The sequence below is a fragment of the Anser brachyrhynchus genome (genome assembly GCF_964034855.1).
Source record: "Anser brachyrhynchus genome assembly, chromosome: 12".
NCBI lineage: Eukaryota > Metazoa > Chordata > Aves > Anseriformes > Anatidae > Anser > Anser brachyrhynchus.
In genome coordinates this window covers 10,853,236-10,873,827 of record NC_137707.1, presented here as the reverse complement: position 1 = coordinate 10,873,827, position 20,592 = coordinate 10,853,236, and the positions used below count along the sequence as shown (strand labels likewise).

Genomic DNA, 20,592 nt, shown 5'->3' with positions numbered 1-20,592 from the left:
ATTAAAAACATACCTATCTTTTAATGAACATGGCATAACTTTCTAAATAGTAGAATTAAAAATGAGTTGCTGTATCACACCACAACCTGTTCCTCAGTTGCTGCTACCTCACTGTTATTTTCATTCAAGGGATTATTTTCTGATGCTTTATTAGAAGCCATTCTAGAACGTAAAGCAGAAGCAGCATACAAAAGTAATTTGGAATTACTGCGTACTATTTAGCTACTTTGGTCGGAAAGTGCTCTGGAAAGGCCTAACAGGATTTTTTTGGCCGCTACTTAGGGCACTTTGTGGTTGTAATGTGACAATGATTAAACCACAAATGATTTAGCAGGGTTTTTTTTTGTTGTTGTAGGGTGGGTTTTTTTTTTTTGCCAGCACAGATGTCACAATCCTACTAAAAAAATTAGTATGGCAAGGTTATAGGAACTTCTCCCCAAATTGTGCTAAGGTTAAGCTACATTGTATTTCTGAGAGTCCACAGACAAGGGCAAAAGGCCTGATGTCCCCTGGCAGTGCCACTGAAATGCAGACACAACATGCAATCCCTGTCCAGCCAACAAACCACTGGAACAGCTTAAGACCTGCCAACAGGCAGTAACCATATCAGACAAAACAATAGGTCCTTAAAAATTCTAATCAAACCCAGTTTAAAAAACAAACCAAAACATTGTTTAAATCATAGAAATGATTATTTCTTTCCTCTTCACTTGGGTGCTAGAGAAGAATTTGTTGCCTTTCTGATTTTCACGCTTTCCTTTTGGCACACTAGATCGGAGAGCAAACAGTTGCTTGGGTTTCCAGCCAGGTAAGGCAACTCTGGGCCACAGGGCATAGAAACCAAGAGCAAGAAACCAGAAGTCTGTACTCAAGCACTGACAGCATCTGGACAACAGTGAGGCTGTTCTCAGCTTCATACCACGTGTAGATAATTGCCTGTACAAGTCACAGCCAGCATCAGACAAAAAACTCATCCCTCAACCCCCCAGTAAGATGTACCTGGCTGACAGGAGCAGGAGCTGCTATAGGAAAACAGTGACGGCCCCACTACCTCCAAAATACCGACCACACCTTCAAAAGGCTGAATGAATAGCCTTGTACTCCTGGGTTGTATCATGGTATTTCTTCTGCATCAGTATCACAGCGGTTTTAGGGGGTAAAACCCATCCTCCCCACTATAAAGTCTACATATGATGCTCTAAAACACATCACAGGGATCATCAAGATCTTAAGAAAAGCAATTTCAACAGACGCAGATGTGGAGCAAGTGGAAGGATTTTTTCCATGTCTGGAAATCTGCAATATTCAGATTGAGCAGCACTGTCAGATACTACGAATTTCACTGCATGCTTCTTCCACATAGGTTTATGTTGAAAAGAGGAAAAGGCTTGGGGGAAGGCAGAAAGTGCCCAGAGGGAGTGATTGTGGTGTGGAAACTTATCAATCTTTGAAGCTTAGAAAAGACTCTGTTTAGATAAGATTCAGGGCAAACAGAATAATCTGTCTAGCAGGTTTGCACTCTGACAGCTACAGCTGATATAGTGTCAAGATCGAAAGACTCACGAACTTTGTACTCCAACTCAAATTACAACGTGTAACGTACATTTCCTGAATCCTGCACTGGAAGAAAATCAGTGCATGTCAGACCATGTAACAGGTTATTCCCCCAAAGCCACTGCTAAAATCAGGACTGTACAACGTTACAGTTGTAACGTGTACCTGTTACAAAATTAAGACAACAGGATTTATTTTTTTAAGCAGTCTTAAAACATTATTCACTTGAGAGAGGCTAGAAAACTGCCACCAATGCAGGCTCTAAGACTTCTCTTTGCTTTGTACAAGTAGCATTTTTGAAGAACCACTGAAAGTAGTGGAAAAATCCATGTGCACAGCATAGCTGGAAAGCTGCAAGTTGGCCCCTGTCTCATGGAGAAACTGCCCCCAGGACTGGTCAGAGAGCTGCACACCAGGGTGACTTCAGGGCAGAAGGGCCCAACTGTCTGGAAGTGCTTGGTTTTATACACTTGGAAATAACTCAGTGTTATTTTTGTCTTACTAATGTTGCAGTGGTCACTGTATGCATGGGTCAGCTCCTGTGTATTAGTCACAAACAGCAAAGAACGGCTCCCAGGTGGTTTGCAGTGAGACTCGCAGTCTGAAATCTTGCATTTCAACAGATTGTTGCTTGCACAGAGGGACTGGAGGATCTGCTGAATTTGACAGAAAAAAAAAGCCTTTTTCTTTCACCCCCTGCTGTAGGTTAATGCTATTCTGGGCAAGGGTAGGTTACATGTCTAACAATGAGCTCTCTGCTAAGCAATGACACCATATTTATGTAATAGTATCTTGCAAGGATCAAGGATTGCTACTTGACTGTCAGCACTGTTTGTGCATCCTTTACTTCCTTCAACTTTTATTTCTTAGGTGGCAACTGATGCTTTAGGCATTTATACTGACAATAACTGAATTAATTTACCACAGAAAGCTACGTTACCTTTTTGGGTCAAACTCAGAAAGCCAGTAGTCAAAGGTAAACTTATTTATGAACCTTAATGCTAGCTAGAAAAACACAGCAAACTCCACTGAATAGAAAAGATAGAGAGCAGATTACAAATATTTTTTTATAGCATAGATTGACAAGATTTATTTTCCAATCTGTCTTTAACACAATAACACATTCTTAGCTGCAAGGGGAAAAAAAATACTGCAGTGTCATTCAGTAGGACTTTCAAATATCAAGTACTGGTTATAACATGCCCTGAAAGCATTTGTTCTTCAGGAGAATTGGTATGAAATCTTCAACTTCTGTTATTAATATTTTATGCCTGAGAATAATTTTTTTTTTGCTTCAGATATTACAGCACATTAATAATTATCAGCAGCACTTTCCCTAAAATATGACCATCTGAATGGGAATAATTCATATGGGCATTTTGAAATTATACAAACTATAAACTAGACTGTGCTCCCACACCCTTCCCTGTTGTTCTATTGTCAGGAGGTCCAGTTTACAGCCCAATTTCTTTCTAAAAGTTCATCAAAATTAGCTACTGATTTTATACAGCAAAACAGACAAGTGTGCCTACATGGTATTCTACTAAGTACAACTCTGGACTACAAAAAATAAAAATCAAATTACTTGCATGCAAAAAAACACCCACTGCATGTGAATGAGAACCTTATTTGGGAGGAATAAATATTAATAACAGTTTCAATTATTTTCTTTAGAGATAGTAGATTTTAATCCTAGTTGAATACAGTGACAATTACTCTAAAACACTATTCAAAATAGTAGCAAACAAAAATCAATCTGAGCTTTTAAGAAGTTACAGAACTGAAATAGACGAAAGTGCTGAAGAAGTGATCTGTATATTCACAATTTTTAATTTGCAGATTTTTCTAAGCACAGCTCTGCTCAATTTAATAACAGAAACAACTGCCAGTAATATCTGTTATGTCAAATACCCTAGCTATTAGTTTCCAATTAAATAGTTCTTTAATTAATTGGGTTATTCTAATCCCTTGTCCTAGTACTATCCTGCCCAAACTAAATTTGAGTAATGTCTTTAAAAAAGATTAGTGGAGAAGACAGAACAGGGAATCATACTAGTGTTTTGAACTCAAATCACAGCTCCTTCTGTTGTATAAAGTAGGTTACTTATGAAAGCGACACGTGTTCACTAAACACTACCTCCTCCTGACAGTCACTCTGAAAATGCCATGCCTCAAATATTTACATATTAAAAAGCTTTCAAGAATACATACCACCCAAGCTTTCACATTTGGCTGTACAAAATAATACAGACCATTCACCTTCTAAATTCCCTAGTTTGAGTCCTAGGGACTCAATTCCCTCTGCTTGAGTCCTTTAGCAGCAGTCAAACAGGAAGGAGGCAAAACACTGGAAAATAAAGAGGCTGCTTTGATTTGTCCTAACGTACAACATTCCTTGGAGGGATGCATTTGGGGAAATCAGCTAATAAAGGCCTCTCTACTACAACATGTCTAAGAAGCTATGCCAAGGAGCAAAAATGTAAGAAATCATTAGAAAAGGAATAAGAAGTGGGCACAGTTTCACACAGTAGCTCAGCATAATACAGCTGCCCATGAGCAGATCAAGAGGGATTAACTTTGCTTAGCATCCTGCACCTACAAATACACAGGGCTTTCTTAGCTCCTATGCCACCAAGGGGAAACCAGGAGGAGCAGCTAAACGCTCAGACTCCAGGAACGACCGCAGCAGCATCCTAAATACTAACATGCTGAGCCTCATTTTAAGGGAGCCTATGGCAGGTGGCACACCATGGAGTCCATGAGTTTCTTCCTAGTGAATTCTCATGGATCTTTTTTTTTTTCTTGTCTTTAAAGGAAGGCCTCAATTAGACCCACAGAAGGGTTTAATGCCTTCCTCTGCATCGGATTGCACCTTACACAGTTTGGCTCTAAACCTACTGAACACAACAAAGAAATGACAGAGCAGAACTTGCTAACTTGAGAGAAAAATCTTAAAAAATTGATTCTCAACTGCAAAATGCAAGACTCAGCTTGGCGAGGCAGCTGCAGCAGGGACCATCAGCTACAGACAACTTCTAAAATCCAAGCCAGATAGTTGCTGACCTGCACTCCTGGCTGTTTGCCCCAAATGTCTCTCCTAGGTCTCAACTTCGTACCGTTCATACTGTCCCTACCTCTCCATCATTCTTACCCTCTCTCTTCACAGTTAGCTGATTTCTTCTAAACTAATCCCTCCTGAAAGTAGGGTGCTATCACAACGTTGCACACTCTCATTAGTAAAAGGACATCTTATTTACTTAAGTGTTGCTTTACCTTTTTTTGCCTGAAATGTTTTTTGGTGGTCACTTGACTGGACTTTCTTGCCCAAAGATTACGTGGCAATCCTGGTACCTGAAGCAATGAAGTCTGCAACGGCTGATCTTTAATCCTTTAAGAAAAGACTTAAAGAAATGAGGTCTTCAAGCCCTTATGTAAAACTTGAGTTCTGAGAAAGTTACAAACAGGCAAGATTACTAAGGGATCTTCCAGCCTTAGTGTGAAGAAACCTGCATCTTATCAGAGATGTTAGTCCTGAGATGGAGATTCCTTTTAAGACATTCCCCAACAGCATTTATCAGAAAAGCAAAGCCTGAAAGCCAGACACAATATGATACTCATTCCCTTGAATAGTAAAATGCTGGACTTGGGGATAAACATATACAAGCATGAGCTCCAACTTGATAAAAAAAATAATCAGAGATACAAATCCTATAGGCCCTATAGGGGTCATCCTATGGGGAGACCCTATAGCAATGTCAGCGTCCCGAGGAGGAAAGCTTTCACACTGCATATAAACTGGCTTGGTGAACAACAACTTCTGTGCACTTTTGGAACAATTTTTTATTTTTTATTTTATTGAAACAAACAAACATCAATCAGCAAATATTCCCAGCTGCCCTGCTAATGTCTGAATGCAATCTGAGTTCAATGGGGACTTTGGATATACAAGCTTTTTAAATCATATAAATGTAGAGATAGGGAATTGAGTGGTTGCCAACCTGGCCTTACTCAATTTCTTCCCTGGGAACAGTTTGCTAGACAAAGAAATCTTTTTTTAACTGGAATTTAGGACAATAGAACTTACTGATTGAGGTGTTTTAATTCATTCTCCCTCTCTCTCTCCCCAAAAACACTAACACATATAACATATTGGTAAAAGTTTTTCTTTTTTCTTTTTTTAAACATACGCAAGATTTGCAGGAGTACTAGGAATGTTAAGCACAACAAGCTCCCTTCCTTCCCATTCTCCTGGGACTTTCCATTACAGAAAAGGGAGGAATGTTCAGTGATCCCAGTGTGCAACTGCAAAGGGATAAAAATGGGAAGTTCACAACTACTCCAATACTTAGCTCATCGATCTTAAAGACACTGTTTACTCTCTAATGCATTAAACCAAAATATCTTCAATTGCAAGATTTGAAGATAAGCATGCTTCCTTTTTATTTCTTCTAGGCACAGCAGCTGATTAAATGTATTTGAGTAACTAATGCTACCACTACAGTCCTCACCAACTCAGAATTACGGAACTCCAATTCTCAACATTCTCTAAAAGCTCAAGATAATATTCCAAATAATAACCTTCGGAAGTCACCTGAGTGGCTGGGCACAGTACAAAAACACAGCCATTTGTTACAGAATAAAAAAGAAGCTATTCCACAGCAACTTCCCAAACCTCATTGTACCCATATGTGTAACGAACAGTAAAGTATCCACTGGAGAACAGAGCGATACTCAAAGCTGAGTTACATCTGAATGTGGTTCATGCACACAAACTGCAGCATGCCACCATCCTTTGTTTGACTTGCAAATATTACCTCCCCAATTAAGAGCAAGAGTTGGGAACAGTCACTGATTCTCATCGACACTGATGATTGACATTTTCTTTTGCATATTTTAGAATGTATTAAGAATCATGGAGTGATTCAGGTTAGGAGGGATGCCAGAAGGCATCTGGTTCAAGCCCTGGCTCCACGTAGGGCTAACTTCAAAGCTACATCATATTTCTTCAAGAAATTTTCTAGAAGTTTCAGAGAGGGACTTGCAGCAAAGCTAATTATTTTACACATTTCTACACATAAATTTATATTAATGACAAAGAGCAAACAATACTGTTCTCTCAGGTGTAACTTGTGACAAATGATTTTTTTTAATTTAATCAAGCTATTACATTGACATTGGATCTAACCTATGTAACTGGGGTAAACAAAACTAGACAAGAGACAGGATTTGGTAGAATGGACAGAGAGGAAAGGTTATTGCTAGCTTATGAGAAAAAAACTCAGATACCTATTCTCAATGGCAGATTGAGGGTTTGGCAACGTTGCCACTGGGAATTCACAATCCTTGCCCCAGACACGTGTTTTATTTTTGTATTTATTTTACATACGTTCAATACTTGTTTTCCTTCTTTTTTTCAGTGCTTGGCTTGACAATCTGGAGTCTGACTTGCAGAAATGCTAGGCACAGCTGTAACTGAGGTCAAAACAGCTGGGTTTTGAGCAGGAGCATTATGGTAAACACTTAAAGGAAAAATCTCACGTGAGGTTTCAATCTTGGAATCCAAAACGAGTCAATAGCTTTTACACTAGCTTCTCTAGCCTGTCTGCCACTGTCTATGGAAGGGGAACTGCTGCACAATTCCACATAACTAAGATGAAGTGCAAGCGAACTAACTGCCTGTCAAACACGTGCATACATGATGAGCACTCTGAGGAAAAACTGGTGAGGATGTTAATAATTCTGGATTCAGAGCAGGTTTTGAACAGCAGACAGTAAACAGACTGTGGGCCATGCATGGCACAAAACGTTAAAATAAATTACTGAATAGCTGCTCATTAGCTGAATTTTTTCTGTTACGTGCATTGCATGAAGATAGCAATGGGGGAAACAATGGGTATCTCTGCAGTGGTACTACAGTTTTTATCATCCTAGGATGTGGAACCTCTTGATAGTCCCCACTTACTGTATTTTGGCTTACACAGTGGAGTCTTGAAGGGCTTGAGCTGAATTCTTTTCAGATGAAACCACACAGGACAATGTGCTCCAGAAGTGCACCTAGTGTGCCTCAAACAATTTAGCAAATCCAATGAGATTGAAAAACAACACCCAACTTAGACAAATCAAGACACTAACTTCTGGAATACTCTGAGACACTTGGCTTTACAATTTCACCATTTAAAATCCTTTACAGTATCTATGTAAAGACAAATTGTTTCTGAAATCACTGTTCTGAGGAACAAGTAGATGATGCCTCAGCCACTGAAGCAGTGGAAGTGTCAGTGTTTTGCGCATCCGCCCCTGTATTTCAGTTCTGTGGAAGAGTAAATTTAACCCAGATGGACTTGACGCATTAAGAATATCCCCTAAGCAGAAATTCTGCATTCCTCTCTGACATTTTGGATCACGAGTCTGACTTTGTAGGAAAGAGACAATTACCCACTGCCACACAAGCATGCCTTTTTGACTCTTTCGCTTCACAGACTTAGCACTGCTGCCCTTGTAAGAGATCCACGTACAGTAGTTTCAAAATTGCTGCTTATGCAATAGAACCGAGTATGTCTTCCCCCCCTTTTATTCTAAATAGATTTGGTTTGTGGCAGGAATTGTGACGGCTGCACTGAACATGGCTATAATCCCACAAAGAGCATTTAACTTTCAGAATACATTATCTGGCTTGCAAAAGGCACTCTGTTCTTTCAGTTGAAAGGTATGAAGACCCATAGATACAATTTCAGCTGCTTGTGTTTTTGGACCACACACAGGACTTAGATGAATATTTTTCTACAATAAAATGTGATGTTTTCAAGTATTTTTGAAATTATGATTGCTGTTTATATACAACAAGTATAAAAAAATGGTAGGAAGTCTGCTATCTCTCAGAAAGCATCTTCACTTGATAGTCAATCAGGTTCACATGAAAACCAAATAACCCCTGAACTATACGCATCTATATAAGATGTTTAAGTTGCTAGCAAATGTGTGTCCTTCCAAAACCACAGTTATGTAACACAGTATTTAGTTAGTGACTCTCTCTATAGCACTTGCTTCCTATCTTCCAACAAGAAAGACTCTGGGAATCATTAACCTTCCGAAGACAACAACTAGATGTCCCCTGTGACCCTTTGCCACAAGGCACAACGAAGGCCCCAGTTCTGCAGCTGGAGAGAAATAACATTTTTTACAGTTGCTGACTTTGCTGTGTAACTTCTTTTTACTCAGCCTGCCACACTAATGGTTACTGTCATGTGAGCCAAGTCACTTGACTGTCTTTTTCCCTCTTTTGATCTTAGGAACCCTGGAAAATGAAGACAAACAAAAATAACAGCAAAATAAGCAAGGGCTCCATAATTCAGAAAATCTGACTAAAACATGATGGGGCTGGGTTTTACATTTACTGCCTCTAAACCCACAAACATCTTTGCCTCCTTATTAGGATACCTAAAGTATTTACTTTCTGTTAGATGGGGAGCAGAGATACTTGAAAGCTGAATTCACATCACTCCTTGCTGCTCCCCTTTGTGACTGTAACAGACCCCCCCCCCGAACTGATCCTGGTGCTTTAGTCAATGAGCTAACAAGTGAGGTTTGTTCAACCAGGGTAAGGAAGCTGCAGCCTCTCTCACAGAAACTGCTTTCCCTGTACAGCAGTAGCAACACATCCAGTTTGCATACACCCCTTCAGGAGGCTCGGGGCTTTCTCAACAGCCCAAGCAGTTTGTCACACTGGAAAGTCATTGCAGACACTGTAAATACTTTCCTGCCAGCTACCTATCTTAAATGCTTTGTATCATTTCCAGTAGTAAAGAGTCTTGGTCTTTAGGGTGTTTCCTCCTCATAGGAGGAAAATATTTTTTAAAGCTTTTTTTTTTCTCTCTCCAGTGGACAGAAGGGTTAAAGCCTGCAAAAAGAACACGTGTACAAGTCATATGGACCTAAAAAGCATACTTTTCCAGAGGGTGAATATTTTTGCACATTGCAGGACTCTATTCAGAACTGTAATTCAACACAATACAAAAGGGACAGGTTGCATTTCACCACATAGTAGTACCAGATGAACCAAATCAATGAACCAGTCCACAGAATGTGCATTTAATCTGCTTTTTGTGGCCAGAAAATTCATGATTACTAGCCTCATGAGCAGAATAAATGCATTTGCACCATTCTTCTAAACAGGCAAGAAAACTAAAGCACAGCGAGAGAACAGAAAGTTCAGTCCTGTCCCAACATTCTTCTTCATTCAGTCTTCTCCCCAACATTAAGAATTATTTCTCTTGAAAACTGTCTATAAATCTCAAGCTCCCAATGCTAGTAAATAATCCTTGCAACCAATCTGCAGAATTAAGCTTAGTATGTCCTTATTTTCTGATACTGTAAATAAATTGATAAGTTAACTGAGGAATTCTCCACAACATTCTGAGTACAGAATCATATTAGCTCTTAAGTTCTGAAGATAGTCCACAATTTATTAGTGCAAAATACTGATAAATACCACACGAGAGGTGACACGGAAATGTGAGCAAAATGTGAAGATGAATGGGAACAGGATTCTTCAGGGGAGAAACAGCAGATGATGGAATATGCACACTGCTATTAAAATGGCAAAATATCTGGTCTCCGTTTGCAGCTGAGCTTCAAGTATTATTGCTTCATTACAAGCTACTCAAATGAACAGTGCTGCTGCCAGCTTGTAAAACAGGAGAATTACGTATGCTCTGACTGGCAATCCAGAAAGCCCATGCAGTCAGGGTCTGAAGACTGAAAGCTAACGTGGTAAATGTAATGGACAAGTGTGCTTTGTGCATTAAGTACATTTTCCTCAAAGCCATTCTGCTAGTAATACTGAGAAATGCTCAAGTACCTTCACCAGTGAAATACTCAAGATCACAGAAGCTGCTGGCTCTAAAAGCATTTATTTGCTTCCCCGAAAGCAGAATTGGAAAAAAAAAAAAATAAGATTTTCATGAAGCCAGGCAGTTGTTTCAACTATGAATATGTACACTTGAACAAGCTTGCCTGCAACTTAAAGGCGTAAGTGAAATATCCAATAGCCAGTGCTTTCTAAAGCTTTTAAAGGCTAATTAAGTGTCCTTCCCAAAGGTACACGCTCCATCCTCTCTTCATTAGAAGATTTCTATTGAGTTTGTATGTAAAATACAGAAAATGCTTGAAACAAACTGAAGCATGACACATGTTCACTCAAGCTCTTACTTCATTCTTTGGCATAAGCTTCCTGAAAAGATATCTGCCAGTGTAAACACCAGAGTAACAACTGTCACCACAGTATTTAAGGAATTAAAAAAAAAAGCGAGAGATTAAAATACCTTCTAAATACTATTAATAGTTGCTTATGTGTTATTTCTTTAAATATTATATGGAGAATGTTGGGTATCATTCACCTACTAAGAGCTGTTTAACTACGGAAATGAGTTTTCTCATCTCGTTCCTTTCCAGCACTTCCTGACATCCAAACATAATTGTCTTGACAGCCTGAACGCTGCCATCAAGCTTGTCAATTCCTGCTGACATGTACTGATCTTTTACCTGGCTTGACTGCTTTCATTACAGCACGTGATGACTTCAGCACCGCTTCGTAGATAGCCTTCTGGTCAGGAGTGAACTTTCCATTTGCAGGGAAGGTGCAGGTGATGTCAGAACCATAGCAGTAATACTCTCCTCCCATATCAAACAGGCTAAAAAGGAAACAAAGGAGAAAGAAATGAAAATTTAATTCTGAGGCAACAGAAGGCATTTCTCTTGATCTGCACTTAAAAACCACCTGCCTTTTAACAGTTGGCCACATAATCACCACTTCAATGCTCTTTTTAAGTAAAATGAGACAACAGTCTCTTGCCTTCTCTCCTGGCTGAAGGGTATTTGCTATATTACATACAACTTAAATGGACACCTTCACCAGCTGTTCTGGTCCTGGATGGAAACACCACAAGAACACATGAAGGAAGATAAAAAGCACATGAGGAATCTACTTCCAGGTCTTCAGTTTCAGTTCCTAAGACCTTTTCTCAGAAGAAACGACTTCTTTTTCTTTCCTGAGAAATGCCAGCACCACATAAAGAATCTAACCTCAAAACTTAACTGAGAAATGTTAATTAAATTATGGCCTTTTGTATGTAAGTGTGTCAAAACACACTGATAGTTTAAATAAAATGTCCCCAATAAAGGTTGACTGCCACCGCTCACAATATAAACTTTCCTTTACAACAACCGTGCCTAACAGGGCTTAAAGAAACAAGCATTATGGGAAGATCCAAACAGAAAAAAAAAAATCAGTAAACTTCTGCATCAGAGGTAGAAAAATACTATAAAGTGCTTTCTTTTATGGGGAAAAATGTTTTACCTTTTAAGAATCATATTTATCCTACATATGTATCCATGACTCCCTACTAATTGCTCAGTCGCCAGAAATCAATCTACAAGAGCAGCAAGATGGTCTCTATGCCCTTGTGACAACCTGGTTAGACATTTGCAATACTATGCTTCTTGAGCCTACCTGATAAGGCACTGCACTGGTTTCAGCAGGCTCAAAAATTAGCAAATAACCAAATAACCATTTGGACCAAACATTACTTAAGCAAATAACCCCCCAGCTCATCATATATTGATTACAAGAATGCACATTTTACATATAAGACTTTGGTCTTGACACAGTATGTATGTGACCTCCCGATTTCTTAGGTAATGAATCACAGTTGGAATCTGCTTATTTGTCTTCCTACAGTCAGCTCAAACAACTGTATGTGACTGTCATCATATGAAGAAATATAGTATTTTTCCTCTGCTGCATTTGAAAACCTTGATGTTTTCTTCCTCATGCTACTGCTTCACAGCAGGGTCACTTGGACACCGTGAGCAGAAGGAAGGGCACTTTACTACATCACCCTCTCTGTTACTGAGTCCTAATCACAGTAGTAATGAGGAAAACTGTGTTGCATACCTCTGCTCCCAGCCAGCATACATGACGAGGTAAGGATAAATATAAGCTACCCCAAAAAGTGCTACAGCACTCAGTTGTAAATGTGCACCATTTCCAATGCAACTGCTATTGAAATTAACGGACAAAAATTAAATGAAGGCAATCATGGTAAAACTAAATAGTATTTTAGCAGCACTGTGACTCTTCTTGCTTCATTGCATACACAGACATACACATACTCAATATTTACTCAACATTGAATATTTACTCAAATTTTAAAATCCACCCTATAGTTTCCTCTGTGAATGAATCTTTGTACTTAGTGCAAGCCCTGCTGAAGTCATCCCCAGCCTCCCCACACTGGGCAAGGTTCACCTACGGAGTGACTTGCAGGACTGGAACTTCAGGAATCAGGCCTATGTTTTATAGATGCAGAACTGCTCGAGGTTTAAAGCTACAGGAACAAACTCTCTAGGAGAACATTACAAGGACAATTGCAAAGTTATGTATGTACACAAAGAGCTAATGCAAATGCTCTATATATTCACTTCAATAGGAAATATAGTATTTTGAAACAGAAAGTTGCTAATTGAAAAAAGATATACAGTAGACAGCAAATGTCAGACCCACGGGGTGAAAAAGCAGGATTTGACACCACCATAGCAATTGTAAACAAGCCTAGCCAAACCTCAAAATCAGAAACCCCATCAACACTGTCTAAGTTTTGATTTTATGGTTAGACTTGCTTCTAAAAATAACGAATGATACGTACAGAAAATCTAAGGATGCAGAAAACTACTTGCAGCAACTAAGACTCACGTAAGAAGCTGCTAGGCTCTCTAACAGGCCAACCATATACATTTTTTAGTATAGCTATGAATCTTTCAACCTATCCCAAATCGAACCCTTTCCATATCATAAGTGAAGTTTCACCGTGCTTGATGGGATTTACAGTTTTGTGGCCTAACCCAGTCCCATTTACAAATGTAAGTGTCAATGCAGCATGGTCACAGTAAAGTTGTGAACAGCAGCTTTTAAAAGCCCTGGTGCAAGTCTACTGGAAGTTACCATGCCTTCTATATTTTACCTGGAGAACAGTTAATTTGAACTTACCATAGGCAATACACTTCAGCGATTTCTTTTGTACAATTATCAGTGTTTTCTCAACCCCATTCATCATTTGGTGGTTGTTAAATCGTTGTTAGAGTTACTGGAGCACTAAGTAATGGAAAAAGGCTATTACAAAGCTGATGGTACACCAAAATAAGGCTTGCAAGCCAGGAAGCACCATTTGTTCAGGTTTCTTGGCTTCCAGACAAGAGTAGCAATGAGGGAAGATGATCTTTCAAATTCCACCACAGAGCAATAACACACCATCTAGTCTGTATGCTTCAGTGAAAAAGCATCCAAAACAAACTGTACATCTGGGAGATGTTTTGGCTCTTACTGGGAATTCTCTTCCATTTAACTTCAGTTGGGAACATATCCATTAGTTAAAATGTTTCCCAAGACATGGAAATAGCCCAAATATTGTAGCTATCCTGAGGAAATAATGGGAGCCTGAGAAGATCCCAGTTTCATATCTTTGCTTGCCAGGCAAAATAAGTGGTGAAGCACATTTAAGTCTAATAAAATGCATGTGAGCTACTATCTTCTTCTGTAGACTAACTGAAAAAAGTTTCTACAAGCAGGTTACTTAAATGCTCATTCCTTAGATAAAATACACTATTTTAATCTGGAATTAGATGGTAACTGTTTGGTAGTAAGAGAGGCATTAATAATGTATTTTAGTGTGCATCAATTGTGCATTCAAAATTAACTGTCTGATGATGCAGTCTTACAAGGGTCATGTAGAGAAACAGCTACTACATGCTATTTGGACTACTATCAAATATAGCAGCACTGTAAACAAATTAACTGCACAAATGAAAATAGGCCTTATAGGCATCTTGATCTGCAGCTTACCTTTTAAGGACTGTTTAATGTCAGCTACCATATGCAATAACAGAACTAAGTACCTCCAAACACTATTATTTTATCTAAAAGGGAAATACAAATGGTAGATGTCTAGCAGACTACATATGTTGTCTATTATAAAATTTGTGAGTACAGTTTTTGGTAGAATGAAGACAAATTTCAGCCCAGAAAAACCCTTCTCCCTTTTGCAGGAAGGCTGCAATTGTTACTTGCAGGTTCAAATGCATCCAGAGATGAGGAGCCTGAGGTCGTCAGGTTTCTGAGGAGCCTCAGATGGGAAGGTGGCCAGAGAAGGACTATTGCTGGTCAGAGAGAGGCGTGCCGCTATGTGTCAAAGTCTTCACTGATGTAGGCTGAACCTGATGAAGTCTTTTATTGCATAGCTCAATTTCTTTCAAAACCTTTACAGAGAAGAGCTAATCTTGCTTTGCATTGCTTTGTTGGGAGCAAAGGCAATGAAAACCTACCTGGCTTCATTTCAGGGTGAAAAGTGCAGCGTATATAAGAATACTAAACAGTCAGAAGACCTGAGCACACACTAAAAATTCCATGTTACCGTTTCAATTTGTTGTCTAGAATTAGTAAGAAGCTATACTGTATGTAAGAGACACAGAAAATAATATTATAAATTCCTCCTTTTAAACATGGGCAGAGATCTCCTAAGGGAGGCTTCAGTTCTCTCTCTCTCTCTCTCTCTATATATATATTTGTAATCTTTCCTCCCAAACATATTGCAAAATACTTAGATAGAACTAAACAATGCAAAGTATTACAAAAATCAGATAACCTGTCAGTTACTGTACTGACAGAATTACTTGCTTATGTATCATTAATACAACGTTAGCCAATAGGGTCAATAAAAAACGTGCCTTCTGCATCTGTTTTAGAATTACCTTTCAAAAATGACTAATTGCATCTAATTCCTCTCACAGGCAAAAAGCCTGACACCACAACTTAAAATCAATTTGTACATAAACCAGTACGAAGTCGAGAAGAAGCAGGAACACGCATCCCATGCCACAACCCTGCAACTTGACAGGCACCAAGGAGAGAAAGAAGCGGCCAATCCTGCCTCCTCTGTCAGGAGCATTTCAGCTTGTCCCGGGAGGTCCTGGGGCCACCAGCAGTGGCTTCTCCTCGCCCCAGGGACCTGGGTTCTGCTCCCCGCTGTGGCTACCCAGGCCAGCAGAGTGGAGAAAATATTTCAAGGCTGCTTAAGTCCTGTTGACTTTTAAGGAGAATACAGGCTTGTAAGTCACTGCTGTACTGTAAATGCTACATGACACTATGCACAACAGCTCTCCGCACGTTCCCCTTGAAGTCACTCTGAAACAACACAGATGAGCCTCACAGAACATTGGCACCACAGAACGCAAATTTATAGTTATGTTTTTGGCTTTAAGGCCCAGAAAAATAATAGGTGTTTTGATACTGCTTTCAGCTTTCCAAGCCTCTGATTGTGAAGCATCACAAAACACTCTGTGTAACACTTCAGATTGGAAAACTGTGGTTCTTTTCTTTATAAAGTCACTGTATACATTTTTTTTTTCCAAAGTAAAGCATCATCTTCTTCTAAGCATGTTTTTAACTTTTATAGGCTTGCTGACATTTTTATTGTCAAATAATTTGAAACTGCCAGGCAATGAAGCAAATTATGGCCAATATCACAATGGGAAGGAATACTTTATTTGGGGTATCTGAGCCATGTGCACGAATCACTAGTGATCCAACCACCAATCCAACCCAACGACAAGCTCTCACAGGCATTTTTTGGGAAGCCTACAGCTACTTTAACCTAACCCGTAAAACTGTCACCTTGCTGCTCTAGAGAGATGCTCTGCGTGCATCAGAATTGGGTCTCCTCAGGAGAGTTACAAAAACAAATTCATCTCCCTCGGTTAATGCCGCAGAGCCACCACTGCTGTGAGACCCCGGGGGACTCCCCCAGTGCAGCGGGGTGCGCGGAGCCCCTGCTGCCTGCTCTCAGAACAAAACCTCCCCTTCCCCCAGGCAGGCTCCTGGACCAGTGATTAGAAAGCTGATACCACCGCGTCGTACTATGCCCTCCTCGTCCCTTGGGTTAAAGGTGCACGGCTATGACTACTGATGCACTTTACTCAGCTACGTTTACTGAGGTTTTAGGGTTCTGAGCCATTATCAACCAAGACGCTGATGAGCACCACGCAGATGAACTGGTGCCAGCCCTGTTCCAGGACAACAGGAACAGATGTACGCACAACCTTTTCCTCTTCTTACCGCAATAAGAGCAAGTTATCCCCAGCTGGAGATTTTATTCTGTATGAACTCATCACACACTGCTCCGAGTTCGCAGTGAGCACGCTTTGTGCTTTAGACTTCATGCAGCAATTAAATCTTGAAGTAGTCACACACTAACAAAATCTGACTGTTTGGTTAAACACTTCAAGGCAATTTCAAGCTTGAGGGAAATAGGTATTAGTATTTTTATGAGATACATCTTTGGAAATGTGCCAGGTGATTTGGAAATAGGGTGGCTTAATAGCCAACCACAAGAATAAATTATAGTAAATGATAGCAGAAGTAAAAAAATGGAGAGTTTAAGTGACACACACTTTTTCATCCACTTGTATCATGACCAGCCAAGTATTACCAATTTTAAAAAAACAACCCTGAGTAAGATAACATCACAAAACTCAGTACAGAGCTGGAACAGAATAGGGTAAAGTCCTACCATGCTCGGGAAGCTTTTTTGGAAGGGGTGCTCTGCTCTGTCCAGATTCCATCTGACATGGTACAGAGAGAGCCTGTACTGGCTCTGTCCCAAAGCCAGGCTTGGCTTGTTGATTGTAAGGCCAGCATTTTGTTGGCAACACCCCTGCAGCTTAGAGCAACCTTGGAAAAATGTTAGAGAATATTTTGTGTGTAGGAAATTGGGTTCTGGATAGTCACAAGAAAACATCAGTCTTTTTGTGCAAGTCTCGTGTTCAAGAGAAGATCCTGGAGCCCACATAGGTAATGCAATTAGAGACACAAAATGCCAGTGCAACTATTCTTTGTTACACACATTTTGCTGTGATTTATATATGGCTCATATTTTCACTTGTCCTCAACTGTCTCTTCATGTCCACCTTCTCCATGGGTTCCCCATATTTGTTCCTTTTGTAGCACTGTCTCACTAAAGGCTTTCCCAGACTACTACAGCTAATGGGAGGCTTGTCTCAACCTTCTCTCAGAGAGATACATGATATGCAATTAAGCTTTGCTCCAAAAAGGAAAGGCTAAAACAAAAAGATCTGTCTTCACTGAATTTTGAAGGAGAGGAGACTGCATGCCCATGATGCCAACTTCAGGATCCTCAGTGGCTGTGGCAAGAACATACACAAGTTTCAGTTATCAAAAAGAACAACAAAAAGAGCAATCAAACAAAAAACCTCCTCCGGGTGTTCGTGCCCTGACTAGGGCTTCCTTTCACTACTACAACAGACAGAAACAGCAGCTCACAGAAGCGGTGCAGCAGCTTGATGCAGAGATGTGCAGCTGCACGTGGGTGTGCCATGGTTATGCCCGGAGGTCACTGGGGAAGGTGCGCCCTTCTGCTCTGCTGCTCCATCTGTATTGCAGAGAAAAAATGGTTTCCTAAACCAACAACAACACCACGTGGGAGTGTCATCTCACTCAGTAATTTGAGCCAAGCAGAAGAATTTCAGATCCATTTATCTCAGCGGATATGAAATCTAAATGTCACTGAATTCACTGAATGAGCTGGACGTAGGAGTTGGCTCAGTAAACACCCACATTGTAAGATTTTCTGTACTGATTCTTTTCACAAACAGGTTGAGAAGGAATTCCTTGCTTTCAATATTTGTCTGTGGAAGAAACTGAAGACAACTGCCTTATGCTTCTGCACTAAATAAGCCAATTTCCATGATCAAGGATCGTCCCTCTTTCACCCCCATGCAATTTGCATCAATGTCGCCTTAAAAATGTTTGCCAGAGCAAAGAGCCAAAAAAAAACCCCTTTTGATTACCTTTTTCATGGCTAAATTCACCCCTGAGAGCCATCTCCCAGTGTTTCTGGTAAGCAGCTGGATGTCCCCAATATAGAAAGAAGCATTAGATACAAAAAAGGGATTGGGAACCCAAAGCTAGTATTGCCAGGTTAGGAGAAGGGTGAGGCAGCACTCCAGGCTTTATAAGGCACAGAAGGTGCAGTGTCTCTACTGCCCGCTTCACACCTCTGCTAGACCCATGCAGGCAATATGCCAAAGATCAGGCAAACTGTCAGGTAAAGTTCTGACAACTGGATCGCCTTTTTGCTGAATGGATGGTTTTTCCTGGTTTCATTATTGTAACTATTATCCATTTTTAATTGGCATATTTAGTAAGTGACAGTACTCTCATTAGCAGAGAATTCTTTGCTGAAAAGTCAACCTGAAACAGAGATGACTGCAAACGTGACACTGGCCAGCTGCCACGAGCCTCCATACTGGGAGCGCAGTATCTGGCTGACTTGCTCAAACAAGGAGAAAGGATGTCAGGGCTGCAGGGAAGAGAAGGAAACGTGCAAGGAAAAACCTGTACTGGCAGCTGCACACTTCCCAGTCACACTGAAGAGAACAAACCTCATAAGCTCCTCACCAGAGTATGAGATACCAGCATAGGATAGGAACAAGGCAGCTACTTTTTCAAGTTACCAAAATTTTGCAATTAACTCATACAGTCAATCTCTAGATGTCTAGGGGTGGAAGATACCTAGTAAAGCTGAACAGCAGAAGTTTGATGTTTCTGCTACATTTGGACTTAAGAGCCTTAGCTTTCAGCTGCCGTTTTTGGACACTCTGACCTGGGCAAACAACCACTGGAGATTACAGGAGTAGGTGAAGTGTCAGACCTCTACTCATTGATCTTCACTGTAAATACTATCAAGTTCTCTTATGTGTGCATGCTTACACACACATGGTCCTGCAAGCAAAAGGTTAAAGCTTCCAATTTTTTCCACAGTGAAAACTGAGACAGTGACCAATGGCACAGGTTCATGTAAGTTGTTTTTTTTTTTGGGGGGGGGGGGGGGGGGGGGGAGGTGGTGTTTTGTTGTTGTTTGTTTGTTTTTTGACTTCCTGTAGTTGTTCTTGGGATTGCTCAAGGAACCTCTAAATTATCAGTTTTCAAAAGGAATCCATCAGACAGGGGGTTCAGAATGCTGTACAGAAGATGCCAGCCAAAGGCAAAAAAAGAGTTCCTAGTCCTTTCATGGAGAGAAGGTCCAAATGTTCAAGCCAAGCGTGCAGTAACGAAAGCAGCAACTAGTTCTTCAGAAAAGGAAGCTGATGCTGCCCATCCCTAGATGAGTCTGCTGTTTTGCCAGTAAGAACATTTTTTCTCTATTCAGAAAAACAACAACAAAACAAAAACACTACTCTTCCTAGCAGCACCTCAAGCTGAAAGTACAGTATATGGCAATGTACAATTGAAATTAGAAATATTCTTTCTTTAAAGACCTAAATTGGCTCAGCCTAAAAGTGGAGCAGTATTATACCAGAAAGACTCCTTGTGAGGCCCTGGCTCAGAGTCATGCCTCCACCACAGCAATAACAAAGGGCTCCCTGACCAGACACAAGGGAAGAGACCCAAAACTGCCCAGAACGCAGGGCCTGAGAATTACACCTGGTTTGTGGGGGATACACCAAGGGTGTGCTAGAGATTAACAGCACCTTCACTTGGAGCCATATAGTAGTTTAAGACTCCCTCTACAATTGCATTTTGACCTATATGATTGAGTTCCCCACACCAAGAACAGTAAGAAAGACTTTGCTACTGAAATGTATCCAAGATAAGCAATATCTGTCGGAGTATTTTTTAAATACTTTACATGCATCTGTGTTAACAAAGACCACCACAAAAGATGGATTAAACTAAACGGCATTTGTGAATGATCAATATTAAATCAACAGCTATTAAAAAAATACTGAACTGTACCCCACTTGTTTTATTTAAGCAACCCTAGCCAAATCAGTCCAGCAGCAGCCAAAGCAACTTCATGCCCTCAGGTTTCTTGAGACTCTGTTGAGAATGTTAATCTAAAAATATGAAAGATGAATCTCATTTGCAGGTGATAATTTAAAAAATATCATATGCACTACAACATATGAAGA

The 20,592-nt window shown here is 40.1% G+C and overlaps 1 protein-coding gene across 3 annotated transcripts in view; it reads right to left on the bottom strand.

Moving 5' to 3' along the window:
* Positions 1-20,592, bottom strand: part of PEPD (peptidase D) — a 134,791-nt gene that overhangs the window by 25,041 nt on the left and 89,158 nt on the right. For all 3 annotated transcript variants that reach the window (XR_013938464.1, XM_080552747.1, XM_080552746.1), the window contains one exon: positions 11,095-11,243. Coding sequence is in view for 2 of the 3 variants with exons in the window: in XM_080552747.1 (XP_080408873.1) it covers positions 11,095-11,243 (149 nt within the window). In the remaining variant the exon portion in view is untranslated. The remainder of the gene's footprint in view (positions 1-11,094; positions 11,244-20,592) is intronic.